Source organism: Staurois parvus, unplaced genomic scaffold (assembly GCF_062004578.1).
Source record: "Staurois parvus isolate SC_StPar_1 unplaced genomic scaffold, SC_StPar_1.0 ptg000169l, whole genome shotgun sequence".
In the NCBI taxonomy this organism is placed as follows: Eukaryota; Metazoa; Chordata; class Amphibia; order Anura; family Ranidae; genus Staurois; species Staurois parvus.
Window position 1 is genome coordinate 3,650,560 of NW_028317965.1, and position 21,624 is coordinate 3,672,183.

At 39.8% G+C, this 21,624-nt stretch overlaps 1 protein-coding gene across 17 annotated transcripts in view; it reads right to left on the bottom strand.

The window, feature by feature from the left end:
- NRXN1 (neurexin 1) overlaps positions 1 to 21,624 on the bottom strand; it is a 2,017,115-nt gene that overhangs the window by 20,243 nt on the left and 1,975,248 nt on the right. For 10 of the 17 annotated variants that reach the window (XM_089676450.1, XM_089676454.1, XM_089676460.1 and 7 more), the window contains one exon: positions 7,528 to 7,618. In XM_089676450.1, coding sequence (XP_089532576.1) covers positions 7,528 to 7,618 — 91 coding nt within the window. The remainder of the gene's footprint in view (positions 1 to 7,527; positions 7,619 to 21,624) is intronic. The other 7 variants (XM_089676452.1, XM_089676451.1, XM_089676455.1 and 4 more) reach the window with 1 other exon arrangement.

Sequence of the window (21,624 nt, forward strand, 5' to 3'; positions counted from 1 at the left end):
TTTGGTAGGTAGGTGGGGAGATAGGTGGGAAAAGGGAGAGAAAGAGAGGAAGGGGAACACTGGGTTACTATACACTGGAACAATAATTTTTACAGTATATGGTTATATTAAAAAAAATGTTTTGTATTTGCCATTGTAGGTGTCAAATCCATGTTTTAGAACTTTGGTGCACAGTATATTAGTATATTGGTGACAACTCCCCAGAATGTTGGTATTAGCATACATATCAAATATAGCTATTCCCTGGTCCTAATTGGATTTTTTGGTATTACAGGGTCTATGTTGCACCACTCCCTCCTGGGTGCAGTAAAAAGCTGGAAGCAACAAATGGTGGCTTATTGGCTCCATGTGCAAGGGGCCTAAATGATCTTTCTTTGCTGGTATTTGCATTTATTTTTAGATGGGTTCTCTTTAAGCTACAAAAGTTTATTGTTCAAGCTGTGACAGAGACACTCCACCCATATCCTTCCTTAATGTGCTTTGCCCCCTACTGGGGCTTAATTGTAGGGCAAGTATCTCTGTTGCTGCTTGGACAACAAAGCTTTAGGATCTGAATGGGAAGAGGAGTAAAGCTACACTTTGTATGTATGTAAGCTCATGCGCTCTTTTATATATTGTATGTAGCAAAAAAGATACATAGGTCCCTCAGGAGTTAAGAACTAAGATTTAGTGAGATGGGGCCACCATTGAATTCCTTATGTGTCAAACATAGAGTACTAAGAACTGTGATTTTTTCATAGTAGCCATTAAGAAGACATTTATATGCAGCCTAAACTTAAGGTAGATGTACTGTAAACCCATGCACTAAAATCTGATATAATTTTTAACATTCATGTCATTTCTGAAGTCATTTTCAATCTCTTTAAAAGTTCCCTTTTGATAACATATTACATGTTACACCCATATTCAGGATGTAACATGTTATGAAAGGACAGGCCCCGGTTCATCGCCAGCCCCCCACTTTGACAGTTGGCAGGGGATCTTATCTACCCGCTAGCTGTCAAAATTTTTTCAAAACCGCAGCCATGGGGGGTTCAGCCTGCCTGGCCACGTTACTTATTCACAGTCCTTTGTGAATGAGAAAACTTAGCGACTGTCAGCTTGTAGTTCTCAATAAACTACTACAGCGCTGTAGAGAGCTGTGGGAGTTCATTAAGTTTTTCTGTCAGTATATCTGCTTGCTCATACATTCCGTACATCCAGTATGGGCAAGTAGATATACTGACAGGTCTGCAGAAGATCTGCATGGCACCAGCAACCTGCTGATCGCTGGTGCAATGTTTTACAGGCTCCTGCAACAAAAAATAATAAATGCACATTTTTTACCCGCAAAAAAATGCACATTTATTACTTTTTGTCAAAAGGTGAACTTATTCTTTAAATCTGCAGCGTGGTAACCCTGCCATGAGGGTCATTGTTTAGGCACTTCCTATTATGTGATGACAACACTGTCAATGTCTCCCACTGTGCTGGTATGACGTGGATCTCTAATGGACATTATAGGTTTGATTTACTAAGAGCAAATAGGCTGTTTGATTTGCAAGGAAAATGTCCCTTTGCTTAGTGAATGTGGTGAAAAATGTAATAACCAACCACGTGCAAGGTAAAAAAAAAAGGTGTTTATGCTTGTACATGATTGGATGATGGAAGCCAACAGAGACTCATTCCATTCACTGAGCTAAGGGAAAATGCTCTTTCAAGGTGAAAATTCCCTTGCCAAGTGAACAGCCTGTTAGTAAATTAACCTCAACATGTGGTCAAGCCAGTGATAATTGTGCAGGCATTTTCCACCATTGGGAAGTCCCCTGAACATAGATCCACTTATGGAGAACATGCATGGAGAATGGAAGTGGCTTTCCCGAGGTTGCAGGAGTTTAGCTTCATTTAGATGGAATAAAGAAGAATCGTCTCAAAGGAAAAGTCATGGAAATTGCTTTAGCAAATTAAATGCCATCTAATTAGGATTTAGATTTACATTAGGGAAAAGGGGTTAAACTTGTAGTTTACTTTTAAATCACTGACTGAATTTAGGCAAGTACAGCGTGTTGATGCATTCATTGTCTATAATGAGTTTCAAAAGCTCCTGGCATTGAAAAGGTTACACTAGCCTTTGCCTTCCGTTGTCCTGCATTGCTTATTGGTTTTAATATACAGGTGTGGGAAATGTTATTGCACCCAATGGCACATTACAGCATTCGGAAAAGGGTATTAGAACATGGTGCTTTTCAAAGCAACCTAATGCATTGTTAATGTAGCTTTCACCTAGTCAAGCATTGAGCGTGTCATTTTACAATGTACCAGTGGGAGCCATAAAGCTTGCTATATCTGTAAAGGATATGCACTTTGATATTTCACTAAATTTGGCAGGGTTTTAATCACACATACCTTGATTTATGACTGGCATTTTACGGTTTGCCTATTGTATTTGCCATTAAAGGAAATTTGAATAGAACGCCTCCATGAGGCATGATAATGTAAAATATTTTACTTGTTAAAGAGGTTTCCTAAGAACAAATTGAATGTGTAATGTTTGCCTTTAGTGCACCCTTCAAGGAAAAAACAGCTGGACCCTCATCCTCTGCAGATTCCATATTCCTGGTGGACAATAGTCAGTTTAAGAAATATAATTGGTGCCTACGGAATGCATCTAATGCTCCAGCCATGTCATGAGGTTTTATCTACAAATAGTACCGCTGTCTGATCTGGGGGTGCATTAAAAAAGGGGTCTACTTTCCGAACTAAGAAATGATACAGAACAAAGTGATAATGCAATTTGGCATATCAAGCATACAGGCTGCACTGTCCACCACGCCACAGATAAAACAGTTAAAGCTATGGAGGTTGTACTTCCTTGGTTTTTTGTCTCTCCAATGCCCCCCCCCCATACTGTCCTAACAAAAAAAACAACTTTTTTTGTAAATGCATTGGAAATTCAGATCTACAGTAATAATGGATAAAAGGCCAGACAGTGCGGGGCTCTTGGAGGAGCTCTGTGTGCAGTGCAGGAATTCGGCAGCAGAATGGTCAAGAGAAGGTACACTTAGCCGTGCACAGCCTCCAGAGCAACCGGGGGGGCTCCACTGAAATCTAGGGGTGTGAGGCCCTTCCCAGCACCCCTTTAGATCTGGCCTTGCCCTCAGAGCTAGAGCCTTCCTGATTGGAGAGCTATAGATTTGACTTTGCAGGGAGTGTGTCAAATCTTTGCAGAGCGACCACTCCTACTCCTTCCACACAAGTAGCAAAAGTCAGTGTGGGCTCTTGGGGGGCCTATGTGTGCAGTGCAGGGCTCTCATGGGAGTTCTGTATGTAGTGAAGGGCTCTTGTGGGATCTTTATGTATGGCGTAGGAATCCCACAGGGTGGTCAGGAGGAAGAATGCTGAGCTGCACACAGTGTGCAGAACAACTTGGGATGTGCCCCTAATATCTAGGGAAGGGTGGGCCACAGCACACCTTTAGAATCCAGCCTTGCCTCACTTCCTGCTGAATCAGAGCTAAAGAGTCCTTCTATGCAGAATGCTTGTCAAGGCAAGTTTGCCCAGTTGGAAAGTTAGGGATATTTACCTAATGGGCACAAATGCAGCAATAAAACCCTTATATATTTTATTATTTGTTTGTTTCAGGTACATATATAGCGCTGTCAATTTATGCAGTGCTTTATATATATTGTACATTCACATCAGTCCCTAACCCTCAAAGGGTGTACAATCTCAGGTCTCTAACTTACATTCATACACATTCTAGGGCCAATTTAGACAGGATCCAATTAACCTACCAGTATGTCTTTGGAGTGTGGGAGGAAACTGGAGTTCCCGGAGGAAACCCAAGCAAGCACAGGGAGAACATGCAAACTCCGGGCAGGAGGTGCTGTGGCTGGTATTTGAGCCAACAACCCTAGTACTGCAAGGTGGAAATGCTAACCGTTTAGCCACTGTGCTGCCCATATACGGCTGCACTATTTAAAAATAAAAATAAAAAATGGTTGGGATTGGTATTACAAGTGTGTTGATTTCTTGATTTCTCTTTGTTTTTGTAGCAAAGAGAGAAGAAGTCAGTTGTAACTTTTCTTCACTTTATTGAATGCAAAATAAAAGTGCATGGAATTATCTCTGAATCTCTATACCTTGTGGGGGATGGGGGGGGGGGTGTCAAATAGAGTGTTCACAATATATTCTGTACAGAACACATTTTTCTGTTTTCTTAAAGCTGAACTCTGGGGAAATTTAGACTACCTCTCTACTATTTTGGTATCTGTTCTTTCAGTCTTTAGGGATGATAAAGGTTTACCCAACTATGTTTAATTTTGGATCCTCAAGAGCTGAAGAGAAGAGCCAAATGACTTTGCAAGAAATGTGGGGTCACCCTAGTTTAAATTTTGTGCAGACCTGAACTTTAAAAATATCTATATTATAGAATGTCTAGAAGTGTTAATTGTGCATAAGCAGTACTCTGAAAAAATAGGTGTAACGGACCGCCTGACAGTACCTCTATCAGTCCCCTGATAGAGCCTCCCCAGAGTGGGGAGTCTAAGTACCGGAGCACTTATTCACCAGGGCCCCTGATGGTGGGGATGGACTTGGAGCGCTCCGGGACCAGGTCGCAGCTGCTAGGTATCTCTACCAGAGGTACAGGAGTCTACCAAGGGCTCCAGCGGGTTAAGAGTCTGATGTGACGGAGCCCAGGGATCCCTGAGGGATGGATGGACGGATGAGCAAAGTCAGAGTCAAACAAGCCGGGTCGGTAACTAGCGGGTCGGTGAGGTACAAGACGATAGGCAAAGGATAGTCGGGTCACACACAGGGTCAATACCAAAAGATCAGATCTATAAGGGAACATCCAGGAGCATAGTCAGGCAAGCCAAGGGGTCAGGACAGGAGAAGGCAACAAGGTCAGACAATCCAGATCAGAGTACTCACTACACAGGCAACAGGATACAAAAGACCATTCAGCAACAAGCATCTGTGCAGGGCTGGCTTAAGTAGCCGCCCTGCACCTGACAGTCGCCGCCTAGGTCCCAGTGCCTGCCTAGTACTGTCAAGACGACGGGTGCGCCTGGGTCCTAGTGCCCTGCTACCTGTATGTCTTGACAGACGCCTACGCATGTGTAGACCCATGCGTCGCGATGGTCCCTGGCAATAGGTTTTGCCTGTAATTACTCATGAACCCCCCCCCCTCCAAAAAAGCCAGTGCAATTACCAGTATGTGAAGGTATGTAAGCACTATTCTGCATATTGTTTCATATCTGCAATGTGAGATCTAAGGTGCTGATGCCTCTGAGTGCTAATCACTGGAGATCCTTGCTGGTGGCTCTGACATGAGGAAGCAAAGCCCTGCCTTCACACAGAAACACAGTGATGAATAAGGTATGTTAAGTCAGTAATAGGTAAAGACCAGTCGTAGGGAGACCACGGGAAATACTGGTAACTAGTCCTTTCCACTCTACCTGCTTTTTTGGGGCACAGCTTTTAGAGTTTCTTTCCCACCAACATACCATGCTCTACTTGTCCATCCTTTCTTCACTCTATCATAGTCTATCCCTTTCTATCACCCATGCTGCAGTCTCCTTAAGTATGTAAAAGCATCTGTTGCCCATTTACACATACATTGTACATCATGTCCCTTTATATCTTCCCAAGTAAAACACTATTACACCAGACAATGTTTTCAAACCAGAGGCTAAGTGTGGAAATAAATGTATTATGATAATCATGTTTGATTGTTGTAATTGATTACCCACCATTTAATTGAAGTTGGTGCTTAAGCACTTTTGAAATCAGAGATCAGTGCACAGATCCCGCAGGCACTATGCAATCTACAGCTTGAGCCAGTAACATCTAATAAGATTTATGCCTCAAACCGCCTCGACTTCTTGATTTTCAAGATCTGGGCAAGCCGTAATGTTTTATATCCGCGCCTTTCATTTATTTTTATTTTCCTCCCATCTAACAGCACTCTTAAAATAACACTTATCTTGGCAACTTTTTTGACACTTTTCATTGAAATCTTTACAACTCTGTTAATAAAATATACCGGAGGCTAATATTTTCAGATTGTTACTTCCATTAACAAATAATACGATGTCAGGCTATCATTGCTCATTTACAGGCTGAAAAGTTTCAAATGAAATGGTGCTTGCTTTTGTGGCAGTTTGTAAGATAAAGTAGTATATCACAACTGTTGACTTGGCTACAAGAACAAAGATGTAAAATTTATGGCCAAACATTCATGGAAACCTGACCATCACATCTATATGACCTTGCTGGGCATCACATTCCAAAATCATGGGCATTATATGTTGTTTGTACCCCTTTTGTGGCTATAACAGCCTCCATTCTTCTGGGAAGGCTTTTTGTAAGAGTTTGGCACATGCCTATGGGAATTAGTGCCCATTCAGCCATATGATTGCAACTGTTGACTTGATAATAAGAACAGTAGGTATACATTGTATGGCCAAATATTCATGGACATCTGACCATCACACCTATTTGATCTTCTTGGACATCCTATTTCAAAATCAAAGACATTATATGGAGTTGGCACACTTTTGCGATTATACCAGCCTACACTCATTTGGGAAGGCTGTTCACAAGATTTTGGTACGTGCCTGTGCAAATTTGTGTCCATTAAGTCAAATTATTATGAGGTCAGGTGTTAGATATAAAAACTTGGCTAACAATTGTCCTTCCAATTCAGGCGTTCGGTTAGATTAAGGTCAAAGCAGGCCAATCCAGTTCCTCCACACCAAACATCTTTCATCCCTCTTTCCTTATTGCCTGTAATAATTTGTTGGGTTTTTTTTGGGGGGGGGGGATTTATTGGCTGAGCTCTGTCAATTGAAGAAAAATTATAATTTCAGCCAATAGGAAAAGGAGAGATGACATCATTGTGTGCAGGCAGACTAAACCCAGGCAGATTTTTGAACGTAAAATTGAGTTTTCATAACTGGTATCTAGATTTTCTTTGAGAGCTCTGACAAAATAGAAGGAGCAATTAGCAGCATACAACAACCTCTATACACAGGTGCAGTTAGTGTCTTGGCAAAATGAATGGCATGGGTTACTTCAACCTAAACCTCTTCTGAGGCCCTGAGGAGCATTCTGTCACAAGGATTTGAATTTCTTCAGTTTTAGAAATAACTCCACCCCTGCAGATGAGCTCAGCTCCCAAATATAAGGCCAATCACCTGGGGGTTAGCCCCATCTGTAATGGGGAGGGAATTCCAATGGATTCCTCTCTGAGGGAGGTAGTGATGACTGACTCAGGAAAACTGGGGTTTTATTAATAATGAATCACCTGAATATTTGCATGTGGATCTGTCTGTCCGAGAATCATGCAATTGAGAAAAAAAGGGCAATTAGGCCTCATGGATCATGAGATTCTCCACAGATTGGACAAATCTGCATGCACCTAACCAGGCTAATAGGCATCTTGCGACTCATTGATTTTCACCAAATTTTCAAACTGGATCACTCATCACTAGAGAGATGTAAAACACATTAAAGAAAAAAGAATAAAAAAAGTTGACTAACCTAACCCACCTGAGCTCTGCTCACACGGATCGATGTCCTCATCATCCTCACTGGGGCACTCAGCAGAGGCAACCAAGAGGTCATCAGAACTCTGCAAGAAAAAACAGAGCAACTATGAAAAAGGGTGATTAGTTTAATCTTCTACAACACGATAAATGTATTCTGTTCAACCGATTTAAAGCAGAACCCCAGCTGAACAATTATGTATACCTTGTAAATACATACATGAGAACTGTTTTACCTGCAAAAGAATTTGTAGCTCTATCCATCCACCCCTTAGATATACACAGCTCTACCAGACAGACCTGTTGACTTGACATTTCTCAGCTGCCAATAAGCAATATATCTTGACTAAGTCCCTATCCCCAGTCTGTACATGGACAGTGAAGGCACAGCAACAGCACAGTGATGGTTCATTATTGAGTCACCTTTTGGAATGTTCCTTACCGGCTTATATGCACATCACGACTGATTAGCTACTGTTGCTGCCCTCCTTATCCCAGTTTTAGAACTTCCTTGTAAGGGACTGCAAGAGGCTAACAAGTCAAGATGGCTATTTCACTTGAAAATGTTCATTTTAAGAACATGCGTTCGCTTTTCTAATCATTAGTTGGGTCAAGTCTACCTGGGTTTTTGATCAAAATGACAAGAAAATTTGAAGGAGCAGGTAAGAAAATGTTTCTTGAATGAACAAATTTGAAACGGTGGATGTGATTCTTATTTGGTAAAGCCTATTTGTTTCAAAATTTGAATGTTAACAGAAAACAAAATTTTAAACTATCCTCGAACCACATTCATCAAGCCATCGAATGTACTGAGAATGTTTTGTATGAGTATTTGTTTAAAAACCTACTAGGAAATAGTCAACATTAGATTAGTACCATTTAACAATACCTTTACAATTTTGTATTGAACACATAACTGCATTAATAGGTAATATTGTATTTTATCTCTCTGCTTTGTACATGGGAAGTAATACATAAATGACATATATCTTAAACATTTACAGACTTCAATAACAATATAGGATTAGAGCTACTGTAAAACATGTTTCCGAAATTTGATGACTATAAATTGCTATGGATGCAAACCAAGTTAAGGATATAGCAAAAGCATAAACAACAGTACCATCCTGTTACCTTACTAAGGGACATTAATAGAACCACTAATCAGGCTAATAATAAGGATTTTAACATTGTATATAAAAAAAAAAAACTTGTGCATTAGGAATCTGTTGTATACCTAGGTTTCATTAATTAACATACTTTTTAATTAAACCATCATTACCGCAATGCTCCATATGGTCTGCTATGTAGCTAGTTATCTCAATCAGTAGGGTTTTTCCAACATGTCACTCTCACCTTTGCAGCACAGTTCAAATATTTTCCTGCAGATTTCTGCTGCCATCAAAAGCGTGAAAACCGACTCCCTTAAACCTGATTTTGGTCTCTTCAGGCTAATGTCACTTCCAGTTTAATTAGTGCAGGATAATGAAGGAATCATTTGCTAGTTATACATGCTAGGTTTAATATACCATGGTAACAATGTAACATTAGGTTTACTTAAGTCTGCTGATTTACACATATAAAATGACATCATTTTTACATACAGTACAGATGGAAGCATATCTATCTTATATGTGTTGTTACACACAACAGATTACTAACACTTATTTCTTGCAGCCCTGAAGACAATAATTAAGGAATGGTCCTATCTAGAAATAATGTAATGCAAGTTCACTATAAAGCCACTGTTCCAATTAATATATTTAATATACAGATATAATTCCAAATATGTTTAATTAATAAAAAAATAAACAATATACATCTATGCAATAGCAAGTAGGTTTAAGGGCTTATTCACATGCAAGCAAGTGTTAACATACACCTGTGGGTGTGAATTAGCCTTTGTTAAATCTCTTTGTGCTGAACAGCAGTGCATTGGTGTAAAACCAGCCACATAGAGAAGCATGGGATTATTACCTAAATTTCATTCTCCTTTTAGTGTAGGAAAAAGGACAATGAATAGTCCCTAACTGTAATACCCATTTCCACCTTTTGCTTGCTTTGAACTAACTTTGGGACTGCTGGAAAACAAAAAAAGGCTACTGCTTTTTCCTTAGTAGAATACATTTGGTCTGTCTTCTGGGTACAAAAGGACCAAAGCTCTGTTGGCCATACTTCTGTAGGTCACAGGAGTGCACTTTGTTCTGCCCTCCAGTGACCCAGATTTAGCGTCCTCTGTCGACTGACATCATAGAGCCGGCCCAGGCTCTGCAGGGATCCCGACAAAAATGTTGGAATCCACCCAGTGGCCTGACTGGCAGCTGGCTCAGCTTCTCAACACACCATTGAGAGCCTGAGCCAGCTACTTCCACCAACTCCACAGCCCAGAGGTCCAATGAGCACTGCAGGGGCAGAGCACAGAGCGGTGACTGGCAGTCACCGCTCTGTGCTCAAAACAGACCCGAGAACTTAGTAATCAAAGACTGATGATCAGTCACTCTCTCCAGTACTCACTGGAGCACCAGGCTGTGGAGGGGCAGCAGTTGCTGGCTCAGAGTCTCAGCAGTGTGGCTTGGTGTAGAAGTGGCGGGGGACAGCAGCGGCATCAGACCGATACTGCATCTACATAGGTGAGTATGATTGTTTATTTTTTTGAATCTCACACTTCTCTTTTTAGGTAAACTTGTTACAAAGCTGGAAAATGGAAACTGAGTGTGTGATGAAGGAACACCTAAGCAAACTTTACTTTCAGTGAAAACTGCATGTCAAATCAAGTATGAATTACACATATCTTAATAGATTAAATCATTTGTAAATCTTGTAAAATTTGAACGCTGACCCACCTTCTCTCTGATTTCAAACCTACTGAGATTGAGCATCAATTTAAAAGATCATTCAGTAGGAGATTAGGGGCCAAAGTACGTTTTACAAAAAATATATTTTCCTCTACCCTAGATCTCTGTGTCTACTGGTTTTTAAGCTGCAGTGTTCTGCATATGCTCAGTTTCACCTGGAGTTGTTGGCTCTTAATTGCTAAGAGAACCAAATTTGCTGAAAAAGTTCCAGATTAGGAAGCCCCTACTTGTTTTTCTGTGGAGCCCCATGATTCACCTGGGCATGTTGGTATATATAATGTACAAGGAATGTAAATATCTAATTCTATTTAGCCATGAAATCTCTCAGAATGACTATACAAGAAAAGAGCATTAAACAAATTCATGGAAACAACTGAACCGGATATCGTATGTACTTCCGGCGCCTCAGGATATGCACAGCCAAAAGGGAAGCCAAGGGTACCAGGACAGCGACAACCAAAGGAAATGCTTCAGGGGTGCAGCCCTCCTCAGACGGGGAAATCAGCCACTGGATAGAGAGAAAACAGGTGGCCTGTTTTCTCTCTAAATTCATGGAAACCCATAGTCATAGAAGTGCCATGACCAGGTATTCCTGATAATGGGAAACCAACCATATATCTGTGGATAAATTGCAACCTCTGAAGACACGCCTGCCCCAACTGACTAAACTTAGAGTAGAAAAATTGAAGGTCCAAATAGATTATTCATCTCATATCTTTGGCTATCTTTACAGTGTAAGCTTTTCTTTTATTAAATTCCATAACATATATAACAACAGCCATGACAAAGTGTCACCCGGTGCGTTGGGACTTCTTTCAACATTTCTACAGAACAATGACCTATAGATTTGCCCATTTATTTGTCACTGAAGTTTAATAAAAACTATAACAGCTCTTCAAAAGCATATACTCCAGAGATGATAGATTTTTCCCTGAGACCTAGATTGACAGCATGTACCAGGCAAGGGTGGCAGATTTCTCAGCAATACGGTATCAGCAATTGTAGGAAAATAGTCAAGGCAAATGGGTTTGTTGAAATTATATCTGTCAGTCAGCCTGAAGCCATTAAACATAACATTGCGGAACATGACTACAACACCTTTTAAGATAACAGCTTGCACACAATTGTACTGTATTTGAAAGAATTTTCATACTTCATTGAGTAAAACAACAATTATTTCATTTCTGGCGGCTTTGAATGTATACACGCTTGTATTGATATTGTAACCTTTCAGGTATTCGCTAGAACCTGCTGAATTTTCAGCCCCACTATGGCCATCAGAGGAATAAGTTAATAACCCAAAGATCTGTTCTGGGTTATTAAGTGGGAAACTGAAGAAAAAGAGAGGGGAGGGATTACCCATAGCAACCAATTAGAATCAAAATTGTATTCTGTGAAAATGAAAGCTATTTTTTTTCCATTTTTTAAACTAGAAACCTCAATATTCTTATGTTTATACTTTTTAACTATACAAATCATTATATTGTGATGGCAATGAAATGAAGAAAGCAGAATTTGTAAAAAGTGACACTCTTTATTAGCTAACTCAAATAGTTAAAGCACAGATCCCCAAACTTTTCAAAGAAAAGGCCAGTTTACCTTTAGACTTTATGGTGGGCGGATTGTGGCCAGTGGGGTTAGAAAATGTCCAAGGCCCAGCATCATTGAAAACAAACACGGCCTCAGGGTTGGTGGTCAGTAAAATGAAGAATAGTGCCCCATCACTGGTATAGGTGGAAGAAATAGTGCCTCATTTGTGGTGTCAGTAGGAGGAATAGTACCCCATCATTGATACTAGTAGGGAGAATTGTGCCCTATCAGTGTCAGTGGCAAGAATTATGCACTACTTTTGATGTCAGTGGGAGGAATAGTGTCCCATATCATTGGGAGGAATAGTGCTCCAAGGGCCGGCTAAACGCTAGCAAAGGGCCTCATTTGGCCCTCTGGCTGCAGGTTGGGGGCCACTGATTTAAAGGTGCAAACTTCTGAAAAGTGTGTTTTTTTCACTAGTGTTCAAAGTAAGCCTTTCACATGAGAAATAGATAATCATTGCTGACCTCTTCTTGGCACACTAGTTGCTTGACTCTCATGCTGATCCCTGGACAACAGTGCTTTCAGTGTCACTAATTTGAAACTATATGACCAAAGGATTGTGGACACCGCAGACATTTATTGATGCTACTGTGTACAAAGAACATTTATACAATGGAGAACCTCTTGCCTTATGGCAATTGTCTGGGGATGGCCTCTTTCTTTTGCAGCATGACTGTGTCCTTTTGCACAAAGCCAAGTCTATAAAGACATGGTTTGATGAGCTTGGGGTAAAGGGACTTGATTGCCTACACAGAACTCTGACTTTATTAAACACCTTTGGGAATAATTGAAGCACCATATGAGAGACAGGTTTTTACATCCAACATCAGTACCTGACCTCACAAAAGCTCTTTTGGTTAAATGGCATACATTTCCGCAACACACTAACATTTTGTGGAATGCCTTCCTATAACATGGGGGCCTTCCTATAACATGCGGGATGTTATGGAGCTCCCCCCAACACACACAAGGAGTGTGTATGTGTGTGTGTGGGGGGGCTCCATATTCAATTGATTTAGAATGGGATTTCCAACAATCTCATGCACATGTGTTGGTCAACGTCCACAGACATTTGGCCATATAGTGTAGATATGAGGGGGGCAAGGCTCCCGATGCTTCCATCAAATGTTTTTGCCCTATCTGCTAAGTTTCTTTTAATGTTTTTACTTAACAACGGTACAAAGATCTAATCACACAAGTGAACATTGTTTAGAAATACAATAAGTACAAATGTTACCAATTTTTCTGAAATAATGTTTTAAAGGGAAATGGAAAAATATTGCCCACTGGGACTGTGAAAGAAGAAGGTCAACATTGCGCTTTTTGCTCCGTCTTTCACACCGCTGTAACATGGTAATAATGACCAGGCACATTATACTTACTTTTGGAGTAATTGCTGGTGCCATTAGAGTCATTAACTGCTGCACCAGCCATACATGGAATAATAAGCGAGTGCTTTTTCTGGATTAGAGCTTTCTTTCCTCTACTATCTGTATTTACTGCAGTTTTACAATTTAACAATAAAAACAGTGACTCACAAAACAGACAGCGAGAAAGATAAAAACACCTTTGTAATAATTCACTTTAACATTAATGAAATTCTAAGAATTTTGAGTAATGAAATATGTTTTCTGAATAAATGCAGCTAAGATTTTATAGCTGGTATGACGTATAAAGACATGGAATCGCATTATGAGGCTGCTTCATTTATAGCATTGCATTAAGGATGGGTGTGCGAAATCATCAACATTGTATCATATTAATACAGCACATCTTAAAGATCCAAACTTAATTGATATCAGCTCAAACACAGATGGATTGGGACAAAGAAAGAGTCTGTGTATAGGTCTACAAGGGAAAAAAATAATTTCCTCCTTTTTGAGAAGTGATGTCGGAAGCTCCCTGGCTCTGTAATGTCTCATATGGAAGAAAAATCTAAAATATTTTAAAAATATTCTTCCCAAATATATTGACATATATTTAAAATGCTACAATTTTGGACATATTCAATATATTTCAATATCTATATATATATATATATATATTTTTTTATATATATATATATATATATATATATATATATAATATATATATACTGCATGTTGAAATGTTTTTTTATTACAAAATATATGAAAAATATTTTTAAAAATACATTTCAAATATACTGTATGTCTTTAAAAATACAAATCTACATTTTTGGAATGCATTTACAAATATATGTAGAAATATATGTTAAAGTGACTTTTTTATATGTTAAAAAAGATCTGAAGATTATAGTTTAAAATATATTTTTAAAAATATATATTTTTATTAATATATTCTTCAGATTTTTTTAAATCAACCCCTATATAAACAAAGAAATCAGCATAAAGGTATAACAAAAAATAGCATGGCATACCACAATACTTCATACTAGACATGTGTGTTTTATTTTTATTCATTATTCAGAAGAAAATTTCATTTTTCGGAGGCATATGAATCTCTGAATAGACATAGCAATGAATGTCATCGAATCCAAAAAAATGCTATTGCAAAATTAACAAGTGCATTTGTTTCATTCGGATGATGTCACATGATGCGTTAGTAGTTAGGGCCCATGGGGAAATTAATCTGATTTTCAAATTTGTTCGATAAATCAGAATTGGATAACCAATGGATCTGAATTTCAATCCATTCATTATTCGGATGCACATAACGCTAGTCGATGCTGTCTAATCAGCTCATACCATTTCTCTTAGTGGACTGGACTAACGCCCAAAAATTTTGAATCCTTCTGATTCAAATTTGCCCAATTTGATAGTATAGTGAATATCCTTGCTTGGTTGCAAAGTTAATTTGCAAAGAATTTGGTCCATGCAGCACTTCCAAAGATTGGGAGGTTTATTTTCAAATGGTGCTACACATCAACAGCAGTTCTGAAATGCCTTCACATGTTTCACATCCAACTGCTTAATCATAAGGCCCTTCATAATCAATTTGGTGCAAAATGGATCCAGGTGTTCCAGTACTGCAGTTGATGCGTATCACCATTTGAAAATAAAAATTAAACTTTTTCCATTGCATTTTTTAATACATTTGCGTGAGATGCTACAAAAGGAAGCCAGTAATATTCTATGTTAGTACTGAACCCTGGTATTAGAGCTCTTTCCAATCGCTATCTGAGAGACTGAGAAGCACTTAGAAATGATCCCTATCGCTGGTCCTTTGCTCCACACATCTGCAACCATTGTCTTTGCTGCCACTCTGGATACTAAAGAAAAGGCAAGGAGATGATAATTTCAAATTGACCCCACCTAATAACAGTGCTCAATTCACAATGTAGAACGCAGACAACTCTTTTTCAATATGACCTGTTATTTTGATTTTCAGTTTATTACCATTCTAGGTCTGCTCTGCCAAGCTTACACTACACTACGCTTGTATCTGTCAACTTATTTTCACTTCCTGTCTTCCATCTACCACTCAATATGACCTAGTTTTGAAGACAAAAAATAGGTTGTCAACATCTAATTTACATTCCATTTAAATAGCTGTTTGTTTCTCTATATTTATGTCCACGTGACTAGCACAGCAATAGAGCACAACAATCTGAGCAATATTTCTTTGTGATGAAAGAGCCCGCTGCATTTATTTCCAGAAGGAAATACATGTAAAGTGTGGAGGATATCCTGACCAAAACTGTCAAATGGAATAACTGCCTGAGTTTGCTATTAGTAAGCAATTGAATCATGGCTTTCATGTACCAATAACACCAAGGAGAATAAGGCTAGTTTTATTTGACATTTTCTTAGCTTGGGCACCAAAAGACCAACTAAATAAATTAAATTATCATAAGACAAACAAATTAAATGATATCAGCAGCTTTTGTTGGACAGAAGTCCATCATTGGGGCTTCTAAAACTATTGCAGTGAAGAAGAAAATACAGCTAAATAGCAGCCTCTCAACCTGAAAGTCCATGTAGGTCTGGTGCAAGTATGCAGTGCTCAAGAGGCTCCTGACAGCCACAGCAGCAATCTGAAGTTGCAGATCGGCACATGCTAATGGGATCAGATAACTTCTTTATTTAGCACAGGATTAAAAGACAAAGGGGAAGATTTACTAAAACTAAAATATTCAAAATCTGTAGCAGCAGTGCATGGTAGCAAATCAGCATCTAACTTCAGCTTGTTTAATTAAGCTTTGACAATAAAACCTGGAAGCTGAATTAAAGTCACAAACAGCCTTTTTGGGAGTGGGACTAAACGAGTGGCCCACACCAGCACACTCTCTGGTCAGTCACATACTCATTGCTACCAGATTGTCCATAGCCAGTAACTGGAAGCAACCCTCATCACCCACCATCCAAATGGTAACCTCTCTTCTGAATGAGCATTATTTAATGGAATTTATGTTCGCCAAAGCTCACTTTCTGATCCTAAAGTTCCACAAAAAATGGGCAAGGTGGTCTTACGACCCCAGAAGTTGCACCCTTTCTTAAACCCCTCAGATATGATTTCAGTCAACACCTTCTAGATAAGTCATTATCCCCTAACGATGTCCCACCCTATAGTGGGGGACATCGTAACCTACTGTCACTGTTTCAAGTGCCTCCTTGAATGTATCTTCTGCTTCAGAGGTAGTGGGGGTTAGGGTATTCTCTGACCCTCTCTCCTCTTTTTTGTCTGATACGCTTAGATATCCTCAATGTATTGGTAACTCATATGCAACTAGTTTGTAGAGGAATGTTCCTCACCACTGTTTTTTTCAATGTCATGTAAAAAACCTGGAAGCTGGTTGGTTTCTATGCACAGCTATGCCAGATGCTGCACCATGCTGTTTTTTAGTAAATTACCCCCAACCCCAAAAGTGCCCTTCCTTACTATATGTTTCAGGCTGGTGTGGGGCTTAATCATAGCCATTGTCTATGATAAAGGCCCACACAGGACTGAAACATGTAAGCAAGGAAGGACACTTGGGGGTTTATTTACTAAAATTCTCTGCTACATAAAGGAGTATTCTGATTCCACAAGCATGTGCCGGTCTACAACTTCAAACTGAAGACAAAAATAGAATTGTTTCCAGCAGGAATAAGTCAGCTGTTATTGGCTTCAATAATGAAGGTCCTACATATCCTACAGGTTCTTTTACAGAAGCCCTTAACTTATCCTCTGTTGAGCAATATCATTCATTCATGAAAAGTAAAATTAAGGTTTTTCCCTGACAATAGGATCCTTGGTGATCTATCTATTAAGTATAGTCATTTTTATTAAATTCTTCTAGGAAGGGAAAAATGGCAAGCAAACCTCATAAACTTTCTTTGTGACTGATTACAAATTCATTATCTTCTAGGTTGATTCCAAAAGATTTCCAGAGTGGTTAGAAAATGTAATTGTATGGTTAGAGCTATAGCATTTTAGTTTTTGGCCTGGTCCTTTCTAGAAATATGCTGCAGAAATACCTACGGGGCCATCTATAAGACACACATAACCCACATTTAATTGCACCTCTTAATTTGAAGAATTACCCAACTTGCCATAAGTGACACAACTTTTATTATTCTAACTTCCATAACTGAACATGAAGCAATCCATTTCTTATTATATATAGCTAGTTAAAATAGAAAATGACAAATGGCCATCAACTTCAGTCACTCACGAACAAGGGTAACAAAGTTGGATTTATTCCCTGGATAAAATATATGCTCATATGGTTCTGCTGTTTTGGTGCAAGCCTCAGTTAAATTGTCTTGCACTGTAGCTAAAAGGAAAGTGCAATATATTTTATTCCTTCTCATGATTCAGCTGAAAATAATTACAGTAAGCTACTGACATGAAAAACAACTACAAGTAAGGCTTCACGAAACCGGGAATTCAATACTCCTAATTCTTTTTTGTGTGCTATACATCATACCAAATGAGTACACCTCCTAATGTTCTAGCATGCCCATAGTTCTCACCTGACTGCTTGTAGTTACAAGTAAGAAATATAACAGAGAAATGTATTCAGTGGGGTTGACTTATAAAATGTATAAAACCCTGTGGTTCATAGCACATAATTAGATTCCAGCTCTCAATAAACCCATTTTAAAGGGAAGCTGTAGAGTTTAGTTACTTGGGTGTTGCCTAGATTGTAAAGGTAATGCATCAGTAGAAGGCCATTGAGCCCTTGTGGATCAACGGCATCGTAGCTGGTATAACAATCTGACATCATAACACGATATTAATTTCATTGATTTCATGTGGAATGTTACCCTGTGCATAGAAAGCTACACTTATAGAGATGATATAGAAAAACAATTTGAAGTCCGATACATTGGTGTCAGATATGTCATATTTCAGGCCTGATCCTGCTGTCTTGAACTCAAAGAGCCAAAAGAAAAGTCTGGCACTTTGGTGTGTCAATGATCGTGTGATTCATTTCATGTAACAGTGCTGGGCCAAGCAGCATTACCACATGGATTTCATAGAGTCCCTAGCCCCATGTACGCTAAGACTGACTTGTAGCATACACAGGACTTTCCCTTTACTCCAGATTGCTAAATAGATCATCGGAGGAGTGAAAGGAAAGTAAGTATAAACATCTTTTGAGGTCTGCATCAGGATATGCCTGTTACTTTGCCTTTTATGAGTAAAGCACAAATTCACTTAAGGGTGTCCATCCTAAATGCCCATGCCTGAAGGATCTTTTTTGTTTGTTTTTGCCCCCCTGAAAATTACCGGAGCCCCATCTCAATCCAGTGATGTGGGAGATCCAGGGTCTCTCCCTCCTTATTGACTGAGACAGCAGTGGTAGCCATTGGCTCCCGCTCTTGTCAGTAACAGCCAGCGAGCCAATGAGGAGAGAGTGGGGGTGGGTCCGAGCCACACTCCTTCTGTGAATGGATACAGGGAGCAGTGACTCAGGAGTGAGCTTGCTTCGGTGCCCCCAGAGCAAGCTGCTTGCTATGGGGGCACTAGGCAGGAGGGAGGGACCCGAGAAGAGGAGGATAGGGGCTGCCCTGTGCAAAGCCATTACACAGGGCAGGTAAGTATAACATGTTTGGTATTTAAAAGAAAAACAACCCTACAATGTCACTTGGTAAAACTTGTTACATGGCTGAAGAACCCTTCCCTTTTTCCTTTTCCTGATAACATAGGGAGGAGGTGTTCTGTAGACCACAGTGAGAACTGGGAACAATATAGCTGATAACAGTGCAGAGGCAGACAGCACATGAAGTTATCAGCACACAAGCTTTCTGGCAGAATTAACTGTTTTTTTTCTGCACAAATAATAGAAAACACATTTAAATATGTATTTAAAAAGACCAAAAGGGAGCTAATAAGAAAAGTTCAACGTTAGCCTTCACATACACTCTAAATTCTCTTATTTGCTACCAGGGGCGGACTGACAACTCATGGGGCCCCCGGGCAATAGGGGATCATGGGGCCCCTGTGTCCTTGCCCAAACTCAAAAAAGCCTATGAAAAAGGTACCAGGGGCATCTCATGGGGTCCCCTACTGACCCCAGGCCCTCAATAGGGGATCATGGGGCCCCTGTGTCCTTGCCCAAACTCAAAAAAGCCTATAAAAAAGGTACCAGGGGCATCTCATGGGGCTCCCTACTGACCCCGGGCCCTCTGGCAGTGCCCGAGTTTCCAAATGGTCAGTCCGCCCCTGTTTGCTACCTATCTATGTACTCAATACATCTCACATTTTAACACTTAGAATTAACGATTTCTTCTAACTCTGATTTTCCATATTTCTATGGCCCCAACAGTCCTGCCAAAAGTAAAAAAAACTACAAATATTCCACTTACCCCCTAGACACTTAAACACATAATTAAGATTCCTAAAGCACAAAAGGAATAATAGCCAACTAGCAATTTGATTTTATATTGTTATTGCAATCATGTGTTGATAGCATTTTCAGCAATCTGCATTGTTAAATTGTGCAAAAGACATGAATTGCCAATCTCAACGCAAATTAATTCACAGGTCACAAATTCCATCCCAAAACTGAAATTCCACTGAAGTAAAAATTGAGGAACGGCAATAATGTGCAATACAATGGAACCACTTTTACATATTAATTAGTAGTAAAACATTACAATAGAAAATAAGTGATACATATATATTATGCTATATTATCTTCACCCTATGATAATGTTTTTACTGAATTAGAATAGTCTACAAATGTGAAACATATATTTTTGGAATGATTAGCTATTGTTTAAAAGTTTGGCCCTACTATGCTGGAGGACATTTTACCATAATGAAACAGCATTACTAGGCATCTGTATTTGGTAATAATTTGATATTTTTAGTGGCGGTATTTAAAGGCTGTTTCTGGAATATACTTGGACATTTCTCGTTCAAAAATGATCCTAATTGCCACTAATTATAGTCAATTATCATTTTTACCATCCTTAAAGGATAAAAAATGGTGCCACTGACTGCAGACTGTTTTAGATTTATTAAAAGACAAATTAAAATGCACTCACATGCATAAAGTAAAAGACAGGCTTATCTAGGATCAAGTGAAGTCTGGGACCTACACAGGGGTGGACTGACAACTCATGGGGCCCCCGGGCAATAGGGGATCATGGGGCCCCTGTGTCCTTGCCCAAACTAAAAAAAGCCTGTGAAAAAGGTACCAGGGGCATCTCATGGGGCCCCCTACTGACCCCGGGCCCTCAATAGGGGATCATGGGGCCCCTGTGTCCTTGCCCAAACTAAAAAAAAACTATGAAAAAGGTACCAGGGGCATCTCATGGGGCCCCCTACTGACCCCGGGCCCTCAATAGGGGATCATGGGGCCCCTGTGTCCTTACCCAAACTAAAAAAAAACTATGAAAAAGGTACCAGGGGCATCTCATGGGGCCCCCTACTGACCCCGGGCCCTCGGGCAGTGCCCGAGTTTCCAAATGGTCAGTCCACCCCTGGACCTACAGATGTCTCAATTGCGGGCAACACAGTCTTCTTCCTAGGTGCATAGCCGGCTGGGTAGTTTGAGAGGACCGGGACAAGGAGTGGGACACAGGTGGAGCGCAGATGGAACGCAGCACTCGCTTTTTTTATCCTTTTTTTGCATGTTCCTTGGAGACTGCTTCTTCTCCACTACAGAAGGCCCAACTTTAGTGGAAACTGGGGGGTGTTCTGCCACAGAACCTATTAGAAACACCAGTGGACTGTCCCGCTATCGTTTTTTACAGACAACAGTCACCTTGCACCAATTCATCCTTTACTATGCTCACTGAAGTGTAGGGTAGCAGCATTAGTAGATTCTGTCCAATGTCTCATTTCAGGGCAAAGTGATGGGCTCTTTTGTATGAGCAACCCTCCCTCTCCCCCCCACTGATGCTCACCATTGTCATACTTTCCAACAAATCCATTGGCCCATTCCATCCCTACATAAATACCCAGTGCTCCTGGAGGGGATCATCTGATGAACTGCTCAGCCAATCACCAGGGGAGGAAGTTCCACTGGAGGAGTGAAGTAGTGGAGAGGTGCAATGAAACCGAGAATATACAGTATATACTGTATATATATGTGTGTGTGCATATATATATGTAAAACCAAGCAAAATGCATGTGCTTTATATGGTATATATATATATATATATATATATATATATATATATGTGTGTGTGTGTGTGTGTGTGCACACAGTGTCTATATATATATAT